The 23,516-nt window shown below is 50.2% G+C and overlaps 1 protein-coding gene across 2 annotated transcripts in view; it reads left to right on the forward strand.

Annotated features, from left to right (window-relative positions):
• LOC142065548 (uncharacterized) overlaps positions 1 to 23,516 on the forward strand; it is a 98,338-nt gene that overhangs the window by 17,497 nt on the left and 57,325 nt on the right. For both annotated transcript variants that reach the window (XM_075111767.1, XM_075111768.1), the window contains exons 2-4: positions 19,424 to 19,571; positions 20,330 to 20,488; positions 22,000 to 22,195. In XM_075111767.1, the coding sequence (XP_074967868.1) occupies positions 19,424 to 19,571; positions 20,330 to 20,488; positions 22,000 to 22,195 (503 nt within the window). The remainder of the gene's footprint in view (positions 1 to 19,423; positions 19,572 to 20,329; positions 20,489 to 21,999; positions 22,196 to 23,516) is intronic.

Below are 23,516 nucleotides of genomic sequence, written 5' to 3' on the forward strand. Positions count from 1 at the left end.
TCTGGGGAGATGGAAGCTTTCATCAGGCCTGGGGTGTGGTGGATGGATAATGGCTTTGTGCTGGAGGTGGAGATGGGCTGGATGGTTTTCTAGATGGGATAATAAACTCCTGGCTTTAAAAAAAAAAAAAAAAAAAAGTTTTAAAAGAATCAATAAAAATCACTTCTGAACCTTTTCATTCAACTTTTTGTGCTTGAACCATTAGCAGTCGGGTTTTCCAAGCTTTCCTCTATAGCTGTGAGGCTCAGGAGGATTAATTAAAGAGAGATTCAGAGCTGTTAATGAGTCCAGCAGCTGGAGCATTAAGTCTTTGTCTGCGTCGGCAATTAGTGTGCTCTACCAAAATCAGATCCGCAGGTCAGCAGGTCCAAGGCCCCTGTGCCCACTCTATATGGGCTCTGCAGTTTTTACCTTGGACTGCTCTTGGATTTTCAGTCCACAGGATACTCTCCGTGTTGGAGAACATTCCTCCACAGCACTTCTTCTGGCTTAGTGTCACCAGAAAGGTGTCGTTTGTCTGGTCCATGACTGCTCTGCTGTGTAAGCTAAAGCAGAGTAAGTGGGGGTGGTTGGGGCTTTCACCCTGAAATGCCTCTCTGATCCTAATTAAAGTAACTTGTGCATTTGGGTTTTTTTATTTGCTGTGTTTATCTTCCCCCTTCAGAAACAGCTTGCAGAAGCACGCTGTGAACACGTCTCTGCTGCAGCTCAGTAGAGTACGGACTAACGTTGTCCAAGGGAGCCCTTTTCGGCCGTCCTCTCCGAGGGAGACAGGGAGCGTGGAGGTCCTCACTGCACCCTTGTGTCTTTAAAGAGGTGCAAGGGTGGCAGAGCTAATTTTCAAGCAATGTTTCGTAATCTGCATTAAGATTTGCTCCAGACTTGAGAATCTTAAATGACAGAGGCGCCCCTGGCCCTGGGCTCCCTCCGCGTGTGACTGTGACTCACGGTGCAGTGGCAGACGTGCTCTGGCTTGTAGGCGTACTCTGTGCCTGTGGAGTACACACGCAGCACACGCACGTCTCTCTGAGCAGTGGAATAACTCCTTTGCTCAAACCTGGCTGCGGCACTGAGGTGCCCTCCCAGCTGGTGCTGGCTGTGTGGAGCCCCATCCCCAGGCTGAGCTGCCCCAAGGGCTCCCCCAGGATTCTCTCCACCCAGTGAGATGTGAGAAGATGAACCCTGCTCCTTTTCACAGCACACAGTCGCCTTTTCCCAGCTTTAATCTCCCTGAATGTGTTTTTGTTTCATTTCTTTATTCCTTTCAGGCTTTTACTGGATTTCCAACGGGGCCCAGGCCAGGCAGGTAGGGGATGCTGATTGGAAACAGAGTAGGACTGGAAGTAGCAGAGATAAATGACCTGATAAAACAGCTAGAGCCTGGCTGATGTGCAGAGCCAGCACGGGACTGTCCTCGCCCCTTCCTGCCTGCTTGGAGAGATCTTGAGCCAACCAGGAGTCAGCCCACTCCTATTAACTGCTCCTCTTTATTTTCTGCTCTCTTTCTTAATACCAGGGTACAAGCCTTGCTGCAGAGAGCAGGGGTTAAAGCAGCTCAAGCCCTGGCTCGTAAGCAGCCTGAAGAAGGCTACTCAATTTGTTGGGGTTGCGCATGGGTTGGCGCAATGAGGTCTTGGTCCATTACTGCTGCTTTGCACCCCTGCCTGTCTAGGAAAGTTGACTGCCAAGAAGAAAGGGATGAGCATCAAGGTTTTCCATAGCATAAAGGGATGTGGGTTGCTCTGCTTGGATAAATGAGTAGATTTTTATTCTTATCTCAAACTTGAAAGTGGGTTAAGTGTGTAGGAGAGTAGTTGTCTTTTTTTGAAGCCTGTAACATCAACAGTTGCCGTATCAAAAACAGCACAAGAACTGCTTGCTCAAAGCACGGCGCAATAATCAGGTTACTGACATCTCCGGGTGATGGTTGCTGTTGCGTTTGAAGTGATGGCCTGGATTTGTCGCTTTTATAGCTTCTTCTGCAGCTGAGCAGAGCAAAGCTTCATCTGTCACTCCTCAAGGACCCTCCTACCCCAGCCAGGGTTTCTCTTTAGCTTGATGAACAGTTTGCTGCTGAACACCATGACACGGGGCTCCGTAGAGCTCAACCAGGACTGGCAGTCGTGTCTCCTTCCCTGTGCCCTTCCTCCGCGGTTTTCTGTAGAAGAGTAACTGCCCGTTCCTCCTCTCCACGAGGGATTAGCATCCACAGAGCTGCCCAGCACCGGCGAGTCCCTTCTCCAGTGACAGCCCATCTCTTGGGGGTACTGACTGCACGCCACCACGCAGTCGTGGCCGTATACAGCCCATCTCACTGTAACTTAAGGCAGGGATGACAGGAGGGTAGGGCAGGCTCTTGAAATATAGGAAGCAAATATTTTACAGAGAAGAGGTATTTGAGCCTGGCTGTCCCAAAGCTTAAGGCAGTGTCCTGGTCTCCGGGCTGTGGCAGGGATTGATGTTGTAGGTCTGTGATTTGGCCCACTGTTTTTCAGATTTACTGGTGAATGAATATAATCATATATTTGGATCTCAGCTAATTACTTGTTTTCCTGGAGGTTTGGTGGGAAAGCTACAGCAGTTCAAGCCAATTCCACTTGTTATGTTCTTTCTCTGTTTGCTTCACTTCCAAACTAGAAAAAAAGAAGGAAAGTCACTTCTTCATGTAGCCCTGCTGCTCACAGAGCACTGAAGTGTGCCGCAAAGGCTGGGAGCACTGCTGCAAGCCCAGCATGACTGACTGCTACAGCGATCGCTAGGACATTTAATCTAATGACTTGAAAACAAACTCACCCCAGTTAGTTTGAAGGAGCCCTGGGAGAGCTGCGCTCACAGCAATCTCCACGTTGCTCCGTGAATAAATCTAGCGGGTATAGCTGGAGTTAGACAGGAAAGTAATGTTCTCTGCCCTTAAGAAATACAGGTGTGGAGAGTGAGAGCAACTGTCCTGCAGTGTCTGCAGCACACCACCCTTGGAGAAATACTTGTGGTACCTTTGTAGAGTTGCTCCTTATTAGGGATATTTCTGGGAGAGCCTAGAGGAGAACCACCATGCTGTGGCAGGGGGATGACTGTGTCTCAGGACCTCACAAGTGAGATGTGGAGAGAGTTTTTGAACTGTTGGCCATGCAGGTTCAGTGGGATCTCTGTTCCCTAGGTCCTCTCCTCCTGTGAGACCGCGCACTCTGCAAAGGCACTGTTGTAAGATGCTTTGGCTGCTTGAGCCTGCACCAGGACATCTGTCCTGGGGAGGTGTGGGCTTCCTCAGCACACACCTGGGAAGGAAAAATGGTGAAGCCAAGGGGAAGGATATAGGGGTTCTGGAGTCAGCTGTGGATGCTGGACATCAACACTGACTCTGCCTGCTCCAGGAAGTGTGCAAAGGCATAGGGGTTTGCCTGTCCCACAGGGGTGCTGTGCAGGCGTCTGAAGGTGTCTTTTTCCACCCCAGCGCCTCCACGTGGTGCCTTGATAGACATGCCAGCATCGATGGGGCCAGCAGACTGTTCTGACCAGCCCTGTGCCAGTGAGATACCTTTTACCTCCCTATCTACCTTCCTTACCCTGCTCCCAGTTTTCCCTCAGAGGCTGGTCCATATTGGCTGATGCTTTGAGCTTCACGGCTGCTAGCTCCAGTTGCACAGGGTAGGCGTCTCTTCAGCAGCTTGCACAGCCTAAACCCTTTGGAGGGTCACTCCCAGGAGCCATGCAGAACCCGCTGAGCTGCAACCTCTTTCTTGCCGGCACGAAGATGCAAGGCCAGGTGGCAAGGATTGTTTTTCACAAGCTGGGAATGTTTTAGTGTCTTGGAAAGAGAAAACTTGAAACCTTCCACCAGAAGGACTTCTCCAACTGTGATACTGGATACAATATACGGCTTAAAAATAATTCTTGGCACTTCTGGAGCGCTCTGTGATATATTGTTTTAGTTATCAAACCCTCCTTTTTCAGTCTGGAAGCTCACAGGCCTAGCTTTTCTTCTTTTTAGTCATTACACAGAGGTGGCAGGGCAGTGCTGTAATGCACTGCTCCCTTCAGTGAAGCTGGAGACGTACCAGGGTGGGTTATGGGTGAAGCTCATAGTAGAGGACTAGAGGAGTTCTGATGTCTTCCAACCTGTGTGTGTCTATAACGGTGGTAATTTCAGCGGTCCTCTTCACCACTCCAGAGTACGTTGTACTAGAGGTGATTTGCGGGTGAGGTGGGACAAAGATGCTGCAAAGTATTTGCCACAGAGGTTATCAGACATGGTGCTGAGGCACTTCAGCAGAAGATACGTCTACAGAGAGGAAGAAAACGCTTGGGGATGTTCTTCAGGTTGGCTGCTTCCAGGTGAAGGAACAGCAAAGCTGAGGGAGGGTGGGCTTGGGGATCTGCTTTGATGGACCTCGATGGACTTGGTGGAGCCTGAAGCTGAGCTGCCAGTAGAGAGGTGTCGCTCAGTGACCTGGGGCGTGTGGCGAGAAAGGGGGTGGATGGAGCACGGCTTCTGAAGCTGGTTCTAATGGGGTACGTAATTTCAAACAGGAAGCGGGAGTGAAAGTCACAACCATTAAAACACTTGGTTTTCCTGGGTTTTGTAAATAAAGTTTTGTGGGGTTTTTTTGTTGGTTTGGCTTTGTTTTGGTTTGTTTTATTTTTTAATGTCCTGACATCTCAGGGTTTTAAAAACAAAATTTCACTTTCAGTTTCAAAACAGCTGTGTGTGTTTCAGTTAACTAAAGTTAAGCTGCATGAAAATAAGAAAGAGGTAACTCATCCACAGACAAAGATGAAACCCTTCATTTCTAGGCTGACTCAAAATGACTCATTTTCCTTCTTTTTTCTTTTTTTTTTTTTACTTAAATATTGGGAAAGTTTTCTGTTTGACACTGATTTCTTTCCAACAACTTTGTTTAACCCTGAGACCTCCCCCACATCTCAAACCCAGCATTTTCTCAGTGTCGTCTGTTCAGAGAAGTGGAGCCTCTCTAACGAATGTGCTTTCCCTCGCTCAAAGGCAGCAGGAGGAATGAAGAGCGCATTTTTTTTTTTTTGTGAGGCAGATCCATCCCTGCTGTTAAAACAAGACTTGTCAGCTCTGTGTCTGGGGCTCTCCCAAAACCTGCACTGTTATCTGAGATGGGCTGTGCAGAGGCAGTGTGCATGGGTGAGCATGTGTGATCTCTGCCTCTCTCAGCTTTACTTGTGATGAATCATAAAGGCTTGAAAACTGTTTTTTGGTGGGAGAAGAGATTTTTTTTTCCTCTGTGTTCGTCTGCATAAGAAACTTTAGTTTTTCTCCTTGGGAAATTCTCTAGGTCAGTAAAGAAACAGAGAGAAAGGAAAAATAATTCGAGTTGGGAAGTGATTATTAGTGGGTAGGATGCTCCAATGCAGCCTTTGAAGTAGATGATACAGGAGTGGGCACAAACCAGCCTTTGGGCAGGATGCTTTTCGCAGGGAGGAAGAGGATTTTGAACCCTGGGAAGAAAACAGGGGTGGAGATCTCCACATCCAGCAATGGGCTTTTGCATAAAGGCTGACCCATTGTGCAGGTCTGCCCATGCCCATGTCGTGAAGGGGCGTTGGTCTCTTCTCCCAAGTCACCAGTGACAGGACGAGAGGAAACGGCCTCAGGCTGCGTCAGGGGAGGTTTGGGTTGGAGATTAGGAAAAATGTCTTTACTGAAAGAGTGGTCAGGCCCTGGCACAGGCTGCCCAGAGAGGTGGGGGAGTCACCATCCCTGGGGGTATTTAAAAGATGTGTAGATGCAGCACTTCATGGCATGGTTTAGGAGACACTGTAGTGTTGGGTTGACAGTTGGATTTGGTGATCTTAGAGGTGTTTTCCAACCTTAATGATTCTATGATACTCTGTGCTGAGTATGTCCTCCCTAGGACCTCATCCATAAATGAAGTTGCAGAAGGCTTCTTCAGTCCCAGTGGAACACCTGTGCCCATCCTTACCCAAGCTCACCACCTGCAGAACCTCCTCTGCCCAGGATGCAGCCACGGCAAGCCAGGGCTCAGCCTCGGGAGGTGGGGGAGCCGTGGTGGATGAATGTGCGCCGAGGGGGCGCCGAGAGGGTCAGCCCCTCCTGGGGGGTGGTAAAGCGGTCCCTCCAGCAGTTTGGGGTTTGACAGCTTCTCTTCATGTGAAGGAAATCCTGGTTTATGTTTATTTGCCAACAGCTTTCTGAGCTGCCGTTCAAGCATTACGGGCTGAACCTGACCCGTGAGGCTTTGGTGAAATGAGACTTTACAAGAAGATCTTTTTGCTTGGGGGGGTCTCAGGGTCCCTGGCCCTGATGCCTGGGAAAGCATCAGCTCATGGCATCGAGCAGCTTGCTGTGAAACCTGAAGGCTGACAGGCACCCAAAGATACTTTGGGTGTAAAAATACCACTGGAGGGGGAGAGGTGGGAGGTGAGTAGCTCTGCGAAATGCCAAGCATAAAGAACTTGGAGGAGCATTCAGAAGTTGAGTGAAGGTTGAAACCGCAACAATTCAATAGTTTGTGCAGGAAAATTGGCAGCCACAAATGTGGAATGAATCACAAATGTGCACATGTTTTGCCTGAGGTGAAAATCATAGTGCTTTTTGGCTGTGAAGTGTCAGCTTGTTAGTCTGGGAAACATTCATTTTTAATTTTTTCTTTATTCTTTCTTGTGAGCTGTGTTGAAGGGAGCATAAAGGGAAGGTTGGGACTGCTGCTCCTGCCCCACTCTGCCCCAGGCTGGGCTGGTGCTTGTGCATGAGACTTGTGCTTCTTTCTCTCTCTCGTTCCTGCTCCATTTCTGCAGATGCCCCGGGGCAGGGGATGTGTGGTAGCTAGATACAACCTCCACAACACCGTTCCCGGGCAAATGAATCTTAACTCCAGGTCAGAGCCTGAGCACTGACCCTTGCAGCAGCATATCTAGAAGTGAAGGAAGCAGAAATAGATCCCTGCAAAGGGCTGTGCACTTCACTTGCCTGCGGTAGAAAACTTTCCCTGTAATTGTGCCGGTACTAATTTCGGTTTGGGCATTAGTCATACGCTGAGTAATAGGAGCTGGTAGAGGCACTTGCAAGGCGCAGTGGCAAAGCTCAGCTCAGGCAGGTCCAGCTCCCATAGCCCAAGGCTGTGGCAGGTGTGGACTCACAGGAGCAGCGTCTGTCTGTCCCCTCTCCCTTGGCATGGGACCCTTGCTGCTTTGCAGGGAATGCCAGTATCTCCAAAGTGATTAATTGTAGCATAAAGTGGCTATATATTTAGGTAAGATAAACCATGTGCTGGCCTGTAGCCATTCTTTTCAAGGGGGAAATTGGCCTTGCTGAATGAAGGCATGGCCAGGAAAGAGTTTCCCTGAGTTAGGATGGGTTAGGACAGAGGTAGGGGGTTTGCCAGTCACTTGTGCAATAGGGAGTCTCCTGCATTAGACCCCAAGCTTTTGAGAAAAACAGGCAGGAGCTGCCTTTCCCTGCCAGCAACCAGGACCTCGAGCCTCCAACAAGCTCCTATGAAGCATCCCTGGTCACTTCGCTGCCAGGCGGGTGGTTGGAGGAGCCCGGCAGGCAGCACTCTGCCCAGGAGCCCAGACATGTCTGGGGCCCTGGCTCTCTGCCCACCATGCTTGGCACAGCACGGGAGCGTGTCCCTGGCAGCCTTGTGTCCGGCCCCATGTCCCCTGCGTGTCCTCTGGCTTTTGCCCTCAAGCGCTCATCCCTGAGTGCCAACTTCTCTCCAAAGCCAGGCCTGCGGGACGGGCAGCGCTGGTGTGCATCCAGCTTTGTGGATGTAACTGGCATGTTTGCCCTGCACTTTCAGGACCATTGATTACTCCAGGGTGGTGGTTTCAAGGTTTTTTTTTTCTGCAGACTGGCACGATGGAAACACAGCTTTAAACGTAAAAGCAGACGTCCTCCTCCTGCCCCATGAGGGGTTTCTGGCTGGGGCACGATCTACCACACGAGTGCTGCAGCCTTGTGTGCACCACAAAGAAGTTTGTTGCAAAGTCTCTGCAGTTTGTGACCCTTGTCACCCCTGAATTTGTGAATACATACAAGTCAAAACAGATCTGGGCGTGGGTTTGCCAGCTCCATGTGTGTGTATGCACGTGATGTGGCTGGAGGGCCATCAGCACGAGGCCAAGGGCACGGCAAACTCTGGGTAGGGTCTTTGCCCACCCTCCAGCTCCTCTTGCAGGGATGTGATAACAAGGTATTTCCTAGGCGAGCGAGGTGGGAGTGACCTGAGCCAGACCTTTACAGTTACATTATATGATTTCTCCCTGAGTAAAGTCATCAGCTCCTATCAAGCTTGGAAAATTAAGCTGACTCCCTCACCTCCCCCAGCCAATTTCGTTTGGGCCGCTGCAGGGTGGTTGGTAGAGCACATTCATCATGAACACACTGAGACCCAGCAGAGGAGGAGGGTAGTGATTGCCAGGGCTTGATTCAGGAGCAGAGCAGGGAGCTCTGCAAAGGACCTGTGAGAACATGAAAGGTGAAAGCCTGGAAAGATGTTTTCTGGGTACCTCTGGCTCATACGGAGCTTGCCCTTCTGCCTGCACCTTTCTAACTCTGCCAAAGACTTCTGCCCCTCGGGTCTGCCTGCAGCGGAGTTTGAGAGGTGGAAATCAGTCAGGTTAGGGAAAACACACTCTGATTTTTTGGCTGCAGTGAAGAAAATAGCAATCAGTTTGGTCAATGCAAGGACTGAATTGTGGGCTTGCTGGGGTTAAAAGCTGCAGCATTTATTGCTTTAGGTGGGGTGCAGGAGATCCCTGCTTGGCACGCAAGGTCTCAAGGGAGCAAGGAGGATGGGCACAGGAGAAGACAGGCAAGAGCTTCCGTGGCAAGCTAATTCTCTGCTCTTTCCTTTTGGCTAGGAAACGGACATGTAAGTCCTACTTATCTCTACACACATATCCTCCCAGTGCCTCCCAGCTCTGCTTCATTTCTCCACCTGTACAAAAGGAAAATTGATTTGCCCATGATCGTGTGGAAAGGGAAATGAAAACGTGGGCAACGTGCTGAATCATCAGGGTGAGCCACTACATAGGTAGACTTGCTTGTGCAGGGCAGGTTATGAAGCAGCACCTGTCTGGATATATTGAGTTTAGCTGTCATTTTTCTTGGGGATCTCGGTCGGCAAGGTCATGTGTATACAGCTGGGGACAGCACAAGCCCTGCTCCATGAGTGGTGAGCAGATGCTCGTCAGCGCGGTCTGCACTGGTTTGAGTTAACTGCGACCCCCGTTTGCGCCGGCTGGGCAGAGCTGCTCTCGCTCCCTCCAGCTGCGAGCGCTACCAGAAATGAAGCTGTGCTTGCTGGTGCCGTTGTCTGACCCGACGGGGCAGCTCCCGTCTTTGAACATAAGGTCCCTGGGTCTGAAAAGACAAAGGACCTTTCACTGCTTTACTGCTGCTAATTTCCCGAGTTTTTTGATACTTTGATTGTAACTTGGAAAACAGGAGTCGCAGAGATCCTGAGCCAACGTGCGCTTTGTCACGGTGTGACAGATGGCTGCTGGCACACGAGCAGACTCTTTCTGCTTGCTTTTCACCAGTGACTAACATCTGGGTGTATCGGCTTAGATCTGGCTTGCCTTGCACATCGTCAATGATATCAGGTTTAAGCTTTGGTTTTTCAGCCTCGGATGGCGTTACACGTTTAAAATCACTGTTAGGCTAAACCAAATGAACCAATTCATCACTAGTGGAAGGAGCGGGAGCAGGGCCGTTTGGAGGAAGGGTTTGGTTTTGGGGTGCACGAAGCCCTTATTTGCTGAAATGAGAGGAATTCCCAAGATGGGCTCCCTGGACATATTTATTTTTATTGTCTCTAGCTGTAATCTCTCCCAGATGCGTACGTCTGCAGCAGAAGATAATACTAACCCGACCGTTTCCCTTGTTACTCAAGACACTTTCAACATTGTTGAAATAATAGCTCAGGCTGAGCCTCTGCCAGACTTTAAAATAACTACTCTAAGACAATGGGAGGTTAAGCTGGAGAAACATCTGTGAAGATCAGCCTGTAATGGAGAAGAAGGGGAGCAAGGTATTTCAAAAGTAGATGTTTCCCATCAAACTGTTGCTTCATGCCAAAACTCTGAAACTGCATTTCCTTTTGTAAGAAATCTTTCTGCCTTATTCAACTCTACCTCTTCATTTCAGTTTTGTAGCTTCTGGTGTATATTTTGCAGATCCCCATGCCATTTGGTGAGGAAAGGGGAGTTAGGAGGTAAACCAAACCCTTCCAGCTCCTTCCCTTCCTACCGCTGCTCAGAGAGCGCCGCCTGCCCACGGGCTGCCTGCGTGCTGCCCTGCTACAGCTGGCTTTCCCACCCCCACAGGGTTCTGCTGAGATTTTGAAAATGCATCCCCTTCTGCCTTAGGAGGAGTTTAAGACTTCACAAAACATCATGAAATCTCAAAAGGGAGAGAATGAAAGCTCTGTGTGCTCAGGGATCTCTTGGCAGCCCAGCCACCTGAGCAGAAGTATCCTCCATTGCCCCCTAGGACAGGAGAGGCTTGAGCTCAGCTGTCTGCCAGCGGCTGCTAACACGGACACTGGCTTTGGCTCAGCAAACCCTTACGCTGCAGGGAGCTGGGAGGAAGCAGCAGGAAAGGGTTGCTCTCCTCTCTTGCAGGCATCTGCTGTTGGAGCCAGGGATGGGGGCTGGAGGGACCTCCTTGCAGTCCTGACCTTGAAGTCTGTCAAATCCAGACAAGCCTTGGCCACGGGAGCTTGGGGGTGGTGTGTGCACACCAGCGCGTGTGTGCTGGCCATCAGCACGAGAGGAGGCTGAAAATCAGGGGTACGAATTCCGACCGTGCCGTGGGCTGCCCTGCTTGGTGCTGGCCATCCCACCCAGAGGAGGTTTTCATGATCATCCCTTCATTTCTTTTCTCTGGTGGCTTTGTGCGTATTTAAGTGTGTGTGTGTGTCTTCCAACCCTATAAAACAAAACAACAGAGAGGGAGGCTCTTGGAAAGCTGGTGCTGGAAACAAGCCCCCGGAGTGTGATAGTTTGCAGAATTTGCTATTAATTTACTTTGACAATGGAGCAACAGAAAGCAGCTTATTTACTAGTGACAGTGAGGGCCAATGTTTTGGGGACTTGTCCCTACTCAGTCTTGCACAAGTTTTACTAGTATGTTTTTTAGTTGTTTTTAAATTAATCCCACAGTATCCTCTGTATAAACATTGTAGACCAATTCAAATCTGGTTTATGCTGATTCACTCTAATTCAGTAATTAAATTTAATTGCTGTGAGGCAGACTTGGACACATTGATGAATGGCTGTGTGGGGATTTGCACAGGTTTAAATGAAATCCGTTCAAAAATACCCCTCTAGCTAAACGTATTAAGCCCTGAATATATATATAACATCAGTTTCACAGTGTTTGGCTTGAGCAAAGTGAGAGTTTGAGCTCCACCCAATAGCACTTGCTGTCAGTTCTCCAGGAGGGGACAGGACATGCATGCACAGAGCAGAGGAAGGAGGAACTGGGGAGGGTACATGGAGAACAGGGGATAGGAGACACACCAGGGTGTGCGTGTGGCCTGGGAGTCGAGGGGTGTGCGAGGCTGGGGTGAAGTGTAGGACCCGAGAGCATCTTCCTAGAGTCCAGGAGCTTTGGTCTGAGATTATCTCTGTTGCTCAGGAAGGAGATGGTTGAGGAGCTCTGCGGGATCTCTCAGTACATGTCTCGGGAAGGTTAGAAGTGGCTTCTTTTTTGTTTTCTTACTAAACGAAAACAAAAATAAACCAACCCAAGTGAGGCCACCAAATTCTGCAGAGCAGCTAGCCGTTGTGAGCTTTCCTCCCAACCCTTCCCAGCACCTGCTTCAAAAGGGTCTTCAGACTCTCATTTCCCAGCTGACAGGATACTGACCTGCTCCATGTTTTCAAAGCCTTTCCCTGTCCTCACGAGGGCAGGAAACATACTCTTTCAGTTAATGGGGTGGGATTTTCATGCTGTTTCATGGCTTGGGCAGTCAGGATTTGCAGCGAGAAGGCCCAATGAGGATGGTGAAGCTGAAGGCTGAAATGCCTACCCAGCCCACTTCCCCACTCCTGTGGCCACTCTGGTTTCATCGTCCCCATTGTGGGTTTAGCAACTCTTAAACTCTTTGCTTTCCTGCTCCCATTGCTCTTCTCCTGAAAGCTCTTTTGCAAGCTCTCTTCTTTTTCTGCCTACTTTTGGCCTACTTTTTCCTGTAGCCAGCGTATCCTTAGTTGGGGTCATCCTCGACTTCCAGCAGCCCTTCCTCCTCCCCAGGCTTTGTCCCCAAAAGCCCCATCCTTATCCCAGCAGAGCCCCCGTGCTGGGCCCGTACAAAGGAGCAGCAGCACGCCTGCAGATCTGCGTAATGAGCTTGAAAAGAAGCCTGTGCTCTGATTTTTCCTGTCTAAACCATGTGTACGGCTAACTCTTTCTTCTGAAAAGGTTTCGCTTCCCTGAAATTTTCTGTCCTCTCTGTGGGTGGATGGTTGCATTCACTCTTCCACTAATAGGTACAACGTTCTCCGTGAGAAATGTGCTTTTTCTTTTTCTTCCTGCTTTGTCTCTGTCCCCTTCAACTTGAGCCACTGGGTCAAAACCAAATTATCTCTGCTCTCCGGAGCAGCGAGGCGAAGGTTGAAGTCCTGTTGCATAACCCTCTGAATGCGGGTCTGTCACTGTGAGCTGTGACCGCTTCGGCTTAAACCTCATCTCGTGTGGCTTGTGGTGTTGCCCTTAAAAAGAAATTATTAGGTGACAAGGGAAATGGGAACAGTAGGAGATGAAGGTGGCACAGGAGGTGACACGGATGGCTGCCGTGGACACTATTTACGTTGCAAGCAATGCCAGAATAGAAAGAGAAGCAGGAAGAGCTGCTGAAGGGTTGATGTCCTGCAAAGATAACGCTACCAAGGTGTCCTTGACCTTGTCCACCCAATGTGCAGAGTCATCATGGAAGTCCAAACAAATATGAAGCTGCCATCTTGGGTCCCATTGGTCCAGAGAAGGTCACACACAACCTCCAAGTCTGAGAACATCTTTCAAGAGGCAAAGGGTGGAGGAAAGTGAGCTGTTGAGAGGGGAGTGGAGAAGCATCGGTGTTTTGGGAGGGCTGTCTTGTTTTGAATGCTTGGTTACAGACCATGCCTGTGCTAATGCAGTGGGGTCAGCAGTGTGAGGTGCCAGGAAACCCTTGCCCTTGTATAAAATCTTCTTTTTCCATCACTTAATGCAGAGAGCCTTTATTATTAAATTCTAGCTGTGATGTTCAAGCCTCTCTAATTCAGAGTTTGAAAACACAGCTGAAGTGCATGGGCTGTGATCCTAAGCAGATTTCTAGCAGGACATTTTCATAAGGCACACAGAAATTAGAGAAAGAAAGACCCGTTAGGTCATATGCTCTACTCCCCAGCCATCGAGCACCAGGGCTCTCCTGGGGTTTTCCCCAGCTTGTCAAGCCCAGTTATTTTAGGTCCCAACCAGTGGTGCTGCATCCAGGGGAAGTGACTCAGTCTGACAGACCCTGTTTACAAGCTCTCCTAAGGCTCCAATTATGTTTTATGTTGTTTAATATTATCTCCTTTTCCCTCATTTCCCTCCTTTGGGGAAGAACATAAACCTGATTATAAGCTTCACACACACATACGAGCCAGAGGAAAGCACAGATGGTCATCTTTCTGTCTCTGCAACCTGGGGTGCCGCCCCAAGGGACACTTTCCCCTGGGATGTAGCCCCAGAAGTGAGGTGGGAAGGACCACTACTGAATCTTGTTGGGGTCCTGATCAGCCTCACCTGGGACCTCCACCCACACCCTCAGCCCAGAAGCTCCATTTAAACTCAGCCCTGGGCCCTCAGCCCTTCCCCAGGCTATGGTGTAGGGTGCTTGCCTCCAGCCCTGCTTCTGGCTTTGCCTCCTGGATGGACCATGGGCCATGGACCTGCACTGGATGTAGTTTTTCCTCCTTGTAGGACCCCTGGTATGTTTGCCTCCTGTCCTGTATTTGGCTCCGACTCTTGGACAGACCTTGCACCCATACTGTAGCCTTGTTTCTGGACCAGTTTCTGCCAATGTACCCCTTTGGACTTGATTGTGCTCCTTGGTGGACCCTGGACCGGGTTCATGGCTAGCCTTGCCTGGTGTTGCCTGTGGACCTTGTTACCAGGGCTGGCTCTGCCTACTGTGTTCACCCACCCTGGGGGTGCCTGTTGGTAAGGCACTGCCCACACTTGGGCCCACCAGCTCCTGACTCCCCAGCCTGGGGGGCAGCTGGACCTGGCTGCCCCCTGCCACCTTCCCTCTGCACCGGCCAGGCCTGGCGGTGGGTGCCTGTACACCAGGCATGTCCCCAGCTGGCCTCGCAGGGTAACCACAATCCCTCTCTGCAGAGTTCCCTGACAAAGGATGTATTTACCTTTGGGGTTGTCCGCTGGGTCCCCACTCTGATCAAGACATGTTTCCTGTCTCTTCTTTTGTTCCTTGGGAATTTTAACTCTGTGTGGGGCCAAAGGACTGATGAGGGCAGGAAAGCCCTGTATTGAAAGCTTGGATCTTATGCAGGCACATTGCCAAAGTCCCCAACACCAAACAGTGCAGGGCCATATGCGGACACCTCTGCCTTCATTTCTCCTGATCTCTTCATCCTAGAAAAGCTGGTGCTTTTTGTGTGCTTCATATTTGAGCTGGAATTTGTTTATAACTTCTCAGAGTGGTGGGGTGAAGTTTTTTTATCCCTCTTCCTGTGTGTTTGTCTAAGCAACTTCATTTTGAAAAAGGGGCGTGTAAAATTTTTTTATTTACTGTTTAACAGTTTTTGCAAAGGAAACAAACGAGAAGTCATAGTTTTTGAAAGAACCATCTCTTGAAGTGCACTAATGTGCTCAGACCAAGGCTGTGGAGGTATTGATGGTCCAGGGAATGCTGCTATCAAGCAGAAGATGCATCATACGTTGCTGGGCTTTGTAAGACTCTGCTGGTTTTCTCCTCCAGCCTGAGTTTGGGATTGCTGGAACATCTGCATTAAAACACAAGGTCTGGCTGGCTGTTTCTCTTGGTTCAGGTTCTGGGCTTTTGGAGGCAGAGGTCTCCTGCCACAACACCAAGCACCACGATGGGTTCATGGGGTGTGATTCATCAGCTCCATGCTGTATCACTAATATCTTGTTATAAGTGTCTCCCTTTGTGCTGACTGCGGTGCTCCCCATCCTTAGAAGCATTTCTTCCAAAACACACTTGGCACCCTGGTGATCGCTGGTTAACTTCACTTGGGGTTAACTGCAGCTTGGGATGCCACGTTCCTGGCTCTGGCTCCACTGACCGGTGCTTGTCCTTGCTGAGGTTGGCCCGTGCACGTCCGCCTGGCAATGAACTGCCTGGGAAGATTCCTGAGCTGCTTTAGGAGCCCAGAGGCAAGCTGAATTTGGCAGCAGCTGTTGAACTCCAGGAATCTCCTTTCTAGGACAGAAATAGCCCTTCTGCAGACTTTTGGTTTGAGGTGGAATAGGAAAGATGTTGGCTTGGCATGCTGAATGTGCATCGTGGGCAGCCTTGCCTGGTTTTTCTGCAGCTGGACAAGGAAGAACCCAAGTCTAGAGCTCAATGCAAACACGGCTGGACTGTGAGCACAGCTTGGTGTGTGCCCTGCCTCTGGGGCCCGGGGCCCTGCCTCCAGGGTGGCGGTAGGAGCATGCCGGTGGCGAAGGATGCTCAGCAGAGGTAGAAAGAGCATTTGTGAGCAGAGCTGATCGCTGATGGCCACTGGAAGGAGATGGGGAAGCCTGGCTGTGAAGCAAGGCAGTGGGGTGAATGCCTGTGGGGATAAGGCACATGAGCCCTAGGAAAGCTGAAAGGTCATAAGAGAACATGATTTTTTGTAAAGGAAACATAGAATTACCATATCAGAAGTACAGTCTGTCCTGTCCCTAACACTGGTTGCTGCAGTGACCGCACTTACTGCATCCTCAGTATCCACCTGCCTGGGATTAATCTGCTCCCAGAAAGGCCGTGACCCCAATCTCTGATAGCTGGTGACTCAGACCCTGCAGCTGAGAATCACTTCCATAGGTAATCCGTGTCCTTGAAAAGCAGTGTGTCTGCTCCCAGAGGTTAAGGCAAAGAGGGAAAATAAACCTGCTTTGAAATTTAAAGTAAATCCGTGACATTCTTGTAACAACCAGCAACCCAGCAGTGTCAGGACGGGGAGCTGACCCTTGGTTAATCCTGGGGACAAGTTGCAGGCAAAAGCTTTGGCACTGAGGCTGGTTGAGCACTAAATCCAGTGCCATAAACAACCTCCCTGTGCATCAGCTTCTGCCCCAGGCTGAGAGAGCGGCGCCACGCAGCACCGCTAATGCAGCAAGACGCTCTTCAAAGTGTCTGTAGTAGATCGATCCCATCGGATGATTTTCTGCCTCGTGCATCATGGGTTTCTGCTGCAGGTGTTTCTGAGGCCCCACTGGCTTATCCCAACGGTGCAGAAACTAGCCAGGTGAGGCTAAAATAAATGCATGGAAAGCTGCCTCTGGAGAACTGGGAGGGGAAGAAGGTGGTGCATGTGGAGTAGCTGCACTCTGGAGCTGGTAAAGCAGGAGAAGGACATCTGCCTTCCAGCTTCCCCAGCTCTGCGTGAGGGCTGGTGTCTGAGGGGCACGTCATTTATTTCAACATTTCGCTTTTGGCTTATGGGGGACATCAGGGAGAGGAGAGTTGTGTTTGCAGGTATCTGCCGAAGGTATAACTGTGAGCCTCTCTGGGGACTGAAATGACCTGTTGTCATTTGGTTGTCCTTGCTTGCCTCCAGTAGAGGTTTGGCATGATCCTCTGAACTGCCTGCATCGTGCGAGGGGCCACGGGGCCCCTGCGCCTGGCTTTTGTTCTGCCACTCCCTGTGTGCGTGCAAGTACGTAGAGAGGTGTTCACAGGGATGGGAACATGACTAAATCCTTCCTGTGATGTTCAGGCTCTGACAGCTGCCATGGGAGAGTCTTCAGTGCTGCATAGCTCCTCTGTTAGAGCTGGGGTTGCTCCTGGCCCCCAGCATATGGTGGGGTGGGCCCACCTCTCCCTTGGCTGGTGAGGGCAATGTGTGCTGGTGCTCCACGCTGTGGGCAGCTGCCCCATCGGCTGCACCAGGTTGTGCTTCCTACCAGTCCCCTTGCCTGGGTCATCAGAGAGCTCATCAATTCACTCCTGATTCTGTTTTTCTTTTATGTCAAGTTCTTCTCTTGGGTTGGTGGGGCGTCCAGAGGTAAACACCAACCTTGGCTGTTTAAACCTGCCGGTACAGCCCTGTCCCTGTGATTGCTCTCCAGCTACTTCCAGTTCCCAGGACACGGGATGAGGAGTCTCTGCTACTTCAGGAAAGCACGAAGCACATACTTAAGTTTAACCCTACATGCACATGTTGTCATGGACCATGGTTTTAACTTTCAGCACATGCTCAAGGTGTGTGTTAAGGCCCTACCCTGCCCAGGAAAACTTCCATGTCAACATGTTATTCCTCGTACTCAGTCCCCAGCTGCAAGTTTGTGTAGGAAGGCCCTTCGCCTGATAGGATCTCCTGAATTCATACTTGTCTGCCTGTAATCACCAGCAAAGCTGATCGGTGATGAGGGCTACGGCCTCTGGAGATGGAGCATGCAGGTTTTGCCATGTCCATCGGTGTCAGCAGCAGGGAAATCGCCTCCCAAAACTGCTTGGGAATGAGAAGGGACAAATATCCATAATATTTTTTCCCCCTCTGACAGCTGTGTTTGGCCCCAGATTAATTCCCCACGCTGTGCATGTGCTTCACTTGTAACACTGATAAACTCTGCCAGCTTGGCACTGTTTCAGGATTTACAACCACTGACGTCTCCAAGGGGCTCAGTCCTGCACCCTCTCTCCCTTGGTACCATTTTTGCAATGTTCCTGCTTCTGAAGGCTGTTGCACTTTCATGTTGCTGAGCTGAGAGTTGTCTGGGAACACGAGGGGAGCTGGAGAAAAACCTGATGAAATCCCAAGTCACCACGAGCGGCCGTGTCTCCTGCAGGACTGCATTCCCTCCTCTCCTTCCTAGCACGGGGCTCTTTCTCTTACAAAATCTTCTGAGGAGATGGTGGCAGGACTGCTACATTAGTGTCTGAAGTGGATCAAAGCAACTTTCTGCTCAATTGATTTGCCAGAGCGGCAGATCTGTACGGTGTGTGTAACTCCTGTCAGGCTGCAGCCTGCCCGAGGATGTTCATCTGCCCTCAGAGAAGTCTGACAGCTCATCGACAACGGGAATTAGAGTGAATACAGAGGCTGGATGCCTCCCAAGTGCAAGTGATGGCAGATGTTAGTGCAGATGGTACTGGCAGGATTCCTGTTGATAAGTCATCAAGAGGGCTTGTCCAGGACCTCCCAGTGGGTCTGTCCCTCCCTCCAGGGCTGTGGGTCTGGAGTGATCCAGACCCCTCCTGCAAGGCTGGCCCCGTGGGGTGCTGCCCTGGGTCCATCCCTCATCCCTTGCAGGTGGCAGGGTCATTGTGACGCTGCCCAGCAACGTAAAGGGATGACAATAAAGGAGGGACCCAGTTGTAGATCTCTCGGGTCTGTGTCTGGGTACAGCCAGATCTCTGCAAATTTTTTGCTAATGGAGGGGAACAAGAAACCTTGTGGTTTTAAACAAATTTTTGTTCAGGTATTTCTGTAGTCGAATGATTCTTTAGTTAAAGAATGAACTTGGAAAGGGAATGTCTCTGTGCACCATGGGAGTTAAAATCTCCTCATGAGACTGAAGTGATGGTGCTGCCAAATACCCCAGACCAGGGGCTTTCACCCAGTTCAAACCATCTTGCATGTTCACAGCAGAGTTCTGAATGCGGGCCTTTCACTTGCTGGGAAAAGGTTACTGCGTGACGCGTGGCTCCCGATGGAGGTCCTGACCTTGTCGTAGTGATGAGCCCTGCTTTGTGCAGAGGGGACAACTCCTGTGGTCCGTTCAGGACCCCCGCCTCAGTGAGGGGCACACTTCATCCTGCTCCTCGGTTCAGCTCTAGTGAAATTAGGAAAACTTCAACAAGGAAGCTTGGGAAAGGACTGAGCAGGACTTTCTGTATCCAGCTGATCCAGGACTTGTGTTTTAGGACTTTTGTGTCCCAGGCTCTGCTTTATAGTCCTGAGCATCCCAGGTATATGGTCATAAAGGTACCACCACTGCTTGGGTAGACATACCCCTTCATGTCTTTTGGGCATTGTCCCCAAAACACGTTTTCTGTTTCAAAAATATCACCTGGCTGTTTCTGAGGTCATCTGAATCTTTGTTTTGGTCTGAGTTTGCTGAATTTGTGAATTATTTTAATTTCCCCAAATTGCATTATTTTCTTTCTGGGGTTTTATCTGTCATCTCATAGGAAAAGCAAAGAGCAGAGCCCTGTAGTGAAGGTATCTCAGCTATTGAGCATCTTTTTCTTTTCCTCCAATGCAGATGAAGTGAACTTGCTGGACAAAATTACTTCCCATGCACAGGACCTCAGCAATGTTTCCTTCAGCTATGATGACGCCAACTGCAGCATCCTGGAGATCGGGCAGTACGCTACCCTCAACATCCCTACGAGGGAGGCGTTTGGGGACAGGTGGGCTGCCTTCAGGGGGATGGGGTTGGGGTGGTGGTGCTCACAGTCATCCCATGCATGCTTATTGGTTTGAGGGGTTACTTTAAGAAGCCATTCCATAACGACACATCCACTCTGTGCTCTTATGAGCTCAGTACTTTTTCCCTTTTTTCCATCTCTTGGTTGTGTGCAGGGAAGACACATTGCCACAGTGCTTGACTGACCATTTCCAGGAATATATTTTCTTGGTGTTCCCACCAGGAAGGCCTCTCTGCTCCGTCACGGAACTGGAGACAGCAAAAGATACAGCACAGCCATATCCCTTAGCATTACTTGATGCCAAGGCACTGGTCTGTGGAGGCATAGACCTCGTCAGACCTTTGCTGTCCTTGATGTGGGGCTGTAGCTTGCTATGGACAAGGACACTGGACACGGGGAGAGAGGGAAGCATTAAAGAGCTGCTTGGAAAAGGTTTACCAGCCAATCTCAGCAGTGGGCAGGGCTGGAGTCCCATGCAAAACCATGCACAGTCACGTAAGCGTGTGCTGAGATTGCACCTGAGAGGGATGCATTAAGGTTATATAGGCAATGCTAATTTTCACCTGGCTGCTCCTTTCTGAGTACCTGACCTTACAGCCTGGACGGCTGTTTGCTCTTGGCTTTTTATTTTCTGTCCTTACTGAGTTAATTTGTACTGTGACTTTTTTTTGTCCTGAGAGGGCAGTTCATAGAGATTCGGCAGCTGCTGCAGGATGCCATGCGTTGCTTCTTTCTGCTAGGTTTGCAGATGAGCTGAGTGTGCTGATGAAGCTCAGGTACTCGCTGAAGGAGGACACCAGCCTAGTGACCATCCTTAGCCATCGGAGCCATGTGCTCTTCCAGATCAGGATTAACCCATATGCCTTGGTCTTCGTCACCACAAGGAGGAGACACTACGAGTAAGTTCCAGCTCAGGTGCTTTTACTTCTGCCTTTTCATGCCTCCTTTTCTGGTCCCAAAGCCAGAGTTAAAGTTTCCTGCTAAAGGCTTGGATCAGTGTTGCGCTGACCCCACCTCAGCTGAATCACAGATGTGTCCCCTTGCCTGTCCCCACCTGTGTGATGGTCCCTCAGACGTGGTGGTGCAACTGGACAGGCAGTCACTGCCCAACTCCACTCTGTCACAATGACGCAGATCTGAAAAACAAAGCAAAGAACAAAAGGTTCAAATACCCAAGATGGTTTGGGAGGCTGTGCCGAGGGCTTCTTGAGAAATCCCACTGGCAGAGGGAGTGGGGATGAGTGTCTGGGGAGCCCTGGCCCTGCCTGCTTCCAGCCTAAGCAGGGCACCTAACCAGCCAGCACCAGTCCAGCGTACAAAGCGGGACTTGCAGGAAAGCAGGGCCCTTGCACAAAGCCTTGTACTACATACCTGGACTGTGTCCTGGACCTGCTGGGTGTTGAGTTGTAGCCCAGCGCTGGCCCTCAGGCTCCCTGCCTTTGAAGTTAAGTAACAACCCTGATCTCCTTTGCAAAGAGCTTGGAGACTTGTCAAATGATAAATGCTGTTTTAAGAGCTGGGTGTGGTGATTTCTGGTCTTGAGGAGCACAGCATCTCTCTTCCACTAACGAAACCCTCATGACTTGCTTTGGAGAGGGGTGTTTCTGAAGCCCCCAGCCTGCTTGGCTTGGCTGTAATGTGCAGCAGGTCTTGCTTATTACAGCTGTCAGAGTATCTGCAGCAGCAGCTGGAGTTGTGTTCCCACCAGCAGCTCCCTGCAAGCCCATCCTGGTGGACAGACATGATTTACCTCATGTCTGTGGGTGATGAGATGGTAGAAGACTCATGTCTGCTAATAGCCTTGGATGTGTTGCAGTGAAATCAAGGGTGGGTGGAGAGAGACATCAACTCAAGCTGACACAAACTCTGAAACAAGGCCAGCCCTTCCCTCAGCTAGACCTGAGTGTCCCCATGCTGATGGGCACATCTGTCTGCTTGGTTGGTGTCAGGTGGGCAAATATTCTTGCTGCTTCTGGATAATCCCTGGTTTGCTAGTGGCAAAGGGTGGCATTTCTGGGTGACCAATAGCACTGACATCCACCATAGCGGATGCCTTGGGCCAGCTTTGCCTTTGTCATTGCCTTGGTAGCCTACAATTTGCCCTACAGGAAGACTGGGGATAAATCAAGCAGGGAGAGACACAAATGCCAATAATTTCCCAGACATGTCAACTGATTGTAGATGTGCCCAAATCCATTGGGTAGAAACAGTGTTCCCACTCTAGAAGAGTGATGATGCTTACCTGTGACAATAACATAGACCTGATTTCTGTTACACTGTCCCTAGCATCTGCACTAAGCATGGATACATAAGGGACCCTGGGAGCTGGTAAGGGTGAAGCTTAGTTGCATAAGGTGTGGCACCTAAGTTTCATGTTGTGCCTCTTCTCTTCCCCCTCCGGGGCATGCAGGTTCCCAGTTTCCCTTCTTGGAGATGGGCACTGGCACCAAGTTGCTCTCAGCATCTCCTTGGAGAGGCTGGAGTTGCATGTGGACTGTCGGCTGGTGGACAGAGTGAGCTGGTCCAATTACTTTGGGATGGGAGTGAACACTGAGGGGCTGACCATCATCGGAGGCCTGATCGAGTCCTTTGAGATCCCGTTTCAGGTGAGAGCTGCCAGATATGGCAGGGCTGTGTTTGAGGACATGGCCTGCTGTAGCTGCATGAACTGAGGTTTCAACTCCCTCTGAAGGAATCTATTACTTCTCTTCCTAAAACACACCATTTGTTTTCACAGATGGGGACGGTGAGCTTTGCAAATGCTTTGAATTGGGTCAGAGCAACACCAGTGCTAGCAGACAGGTCAACACTAGAGACTTTTAGGTTAGAATTAACTCATCCTCTCTCGTTGGCCATGACTTTTACCATGTACAGAAGTCATCTCAGCAGTCAGCATGCAAACCATTTGATTGGGGAGCTTGTCCCATGCATGTGTTGAAGACAAAGTCCCTGCTTTGGGGCCTTTACAAGCAAAGGATTCCCAGTGGGTCAAAGTAGATGGCCTTGTTAAAATGCCTGATAAATTCAAAGGCTGTCAAGCTTTGTGTTGGAACATATCTGATAGTCAACCTCAAACACAGAAACTGAGGGCATCAAACAGATCTCACCCTTACAGAAAAAGTCCAAATGGCATCTCTGAGGCCAGCCCCTGGTTTGTGTCATCAGCCTGAAGCTCTTCTCCATTTCTATGGGGTAGCTCTCTCATAGTGGGCTGCTCAGCTGCACCCCCAGCCTCGGGAGGAAGATTGCAGCGCATTTAGTGCAGAGGACAGCTGGCAGCTCGGACATGCTTCTCTGCATTTGCTGGTGCTGGGAGGTAGCAGAGGACCATTGGGTGGCTGGAGCTGGCTCAGATGTTCTCTCTGGATAGTCAAGTCATGAAGAAAAGGTGCTGGAGCACCAGTGGTGCCAAGTTGCTAATTAATTAGTATGTAAAATAATTATTTCAGCCACCCTGAGCTTCATGAAAGAAATGTGAGGGCAGTCTAGCAAGGCAGGGGAGCCCTTTTTGAATCAGTTTTGATTCTGACAAGTGCAGAACCTTGGTGGCTGACATTTTGCCTTATGCAGACAAAACAGACACCTCTGCATATCTACCTCCCTCCTCTGTCTGGTGGTCTGTGCTGGGAGTCCAATATCATGCTTCATTCTTTCCTTTGTAAATCCTCTCCTGTTCAGCATATTTTCCCTTTGGTCTCTCTCCTCAGGCACCCTTGTTTTCAAAAGGGCCTTTGCAGTACCAGAGCAGGTCCCTGCTGCTGTGCAGCACCCAGCTGAGCGGTCCTTGCTGCCTCGCTGAGAGCTGCAGGGCCTGGGTGTGCGGGCGGGTGATGGTGGCGGTGCAAGCCTTCACTGCCCGCGGGCACGCAGTTGTCAGCCCGTCAAGGGGACCCTTTCAGTACTGCCCCTGCACCGGGGTACTGCTCG

Source organism: Phalacrocorax aristotelis, chromosome 17 (assembly GCF_949628215.1).
Source record: "Phalacrocorax aristotelis chromosome 17, bGulAri2.1, whole genome shotgun sequence".
Classification (NCBI taxonomy): Eukaryota; Metazoa; Chordata; class Aves; order Suliformes; family Phalacrocoracidae; genus Phalacrocorax; species Phalacrocorax aristotelis.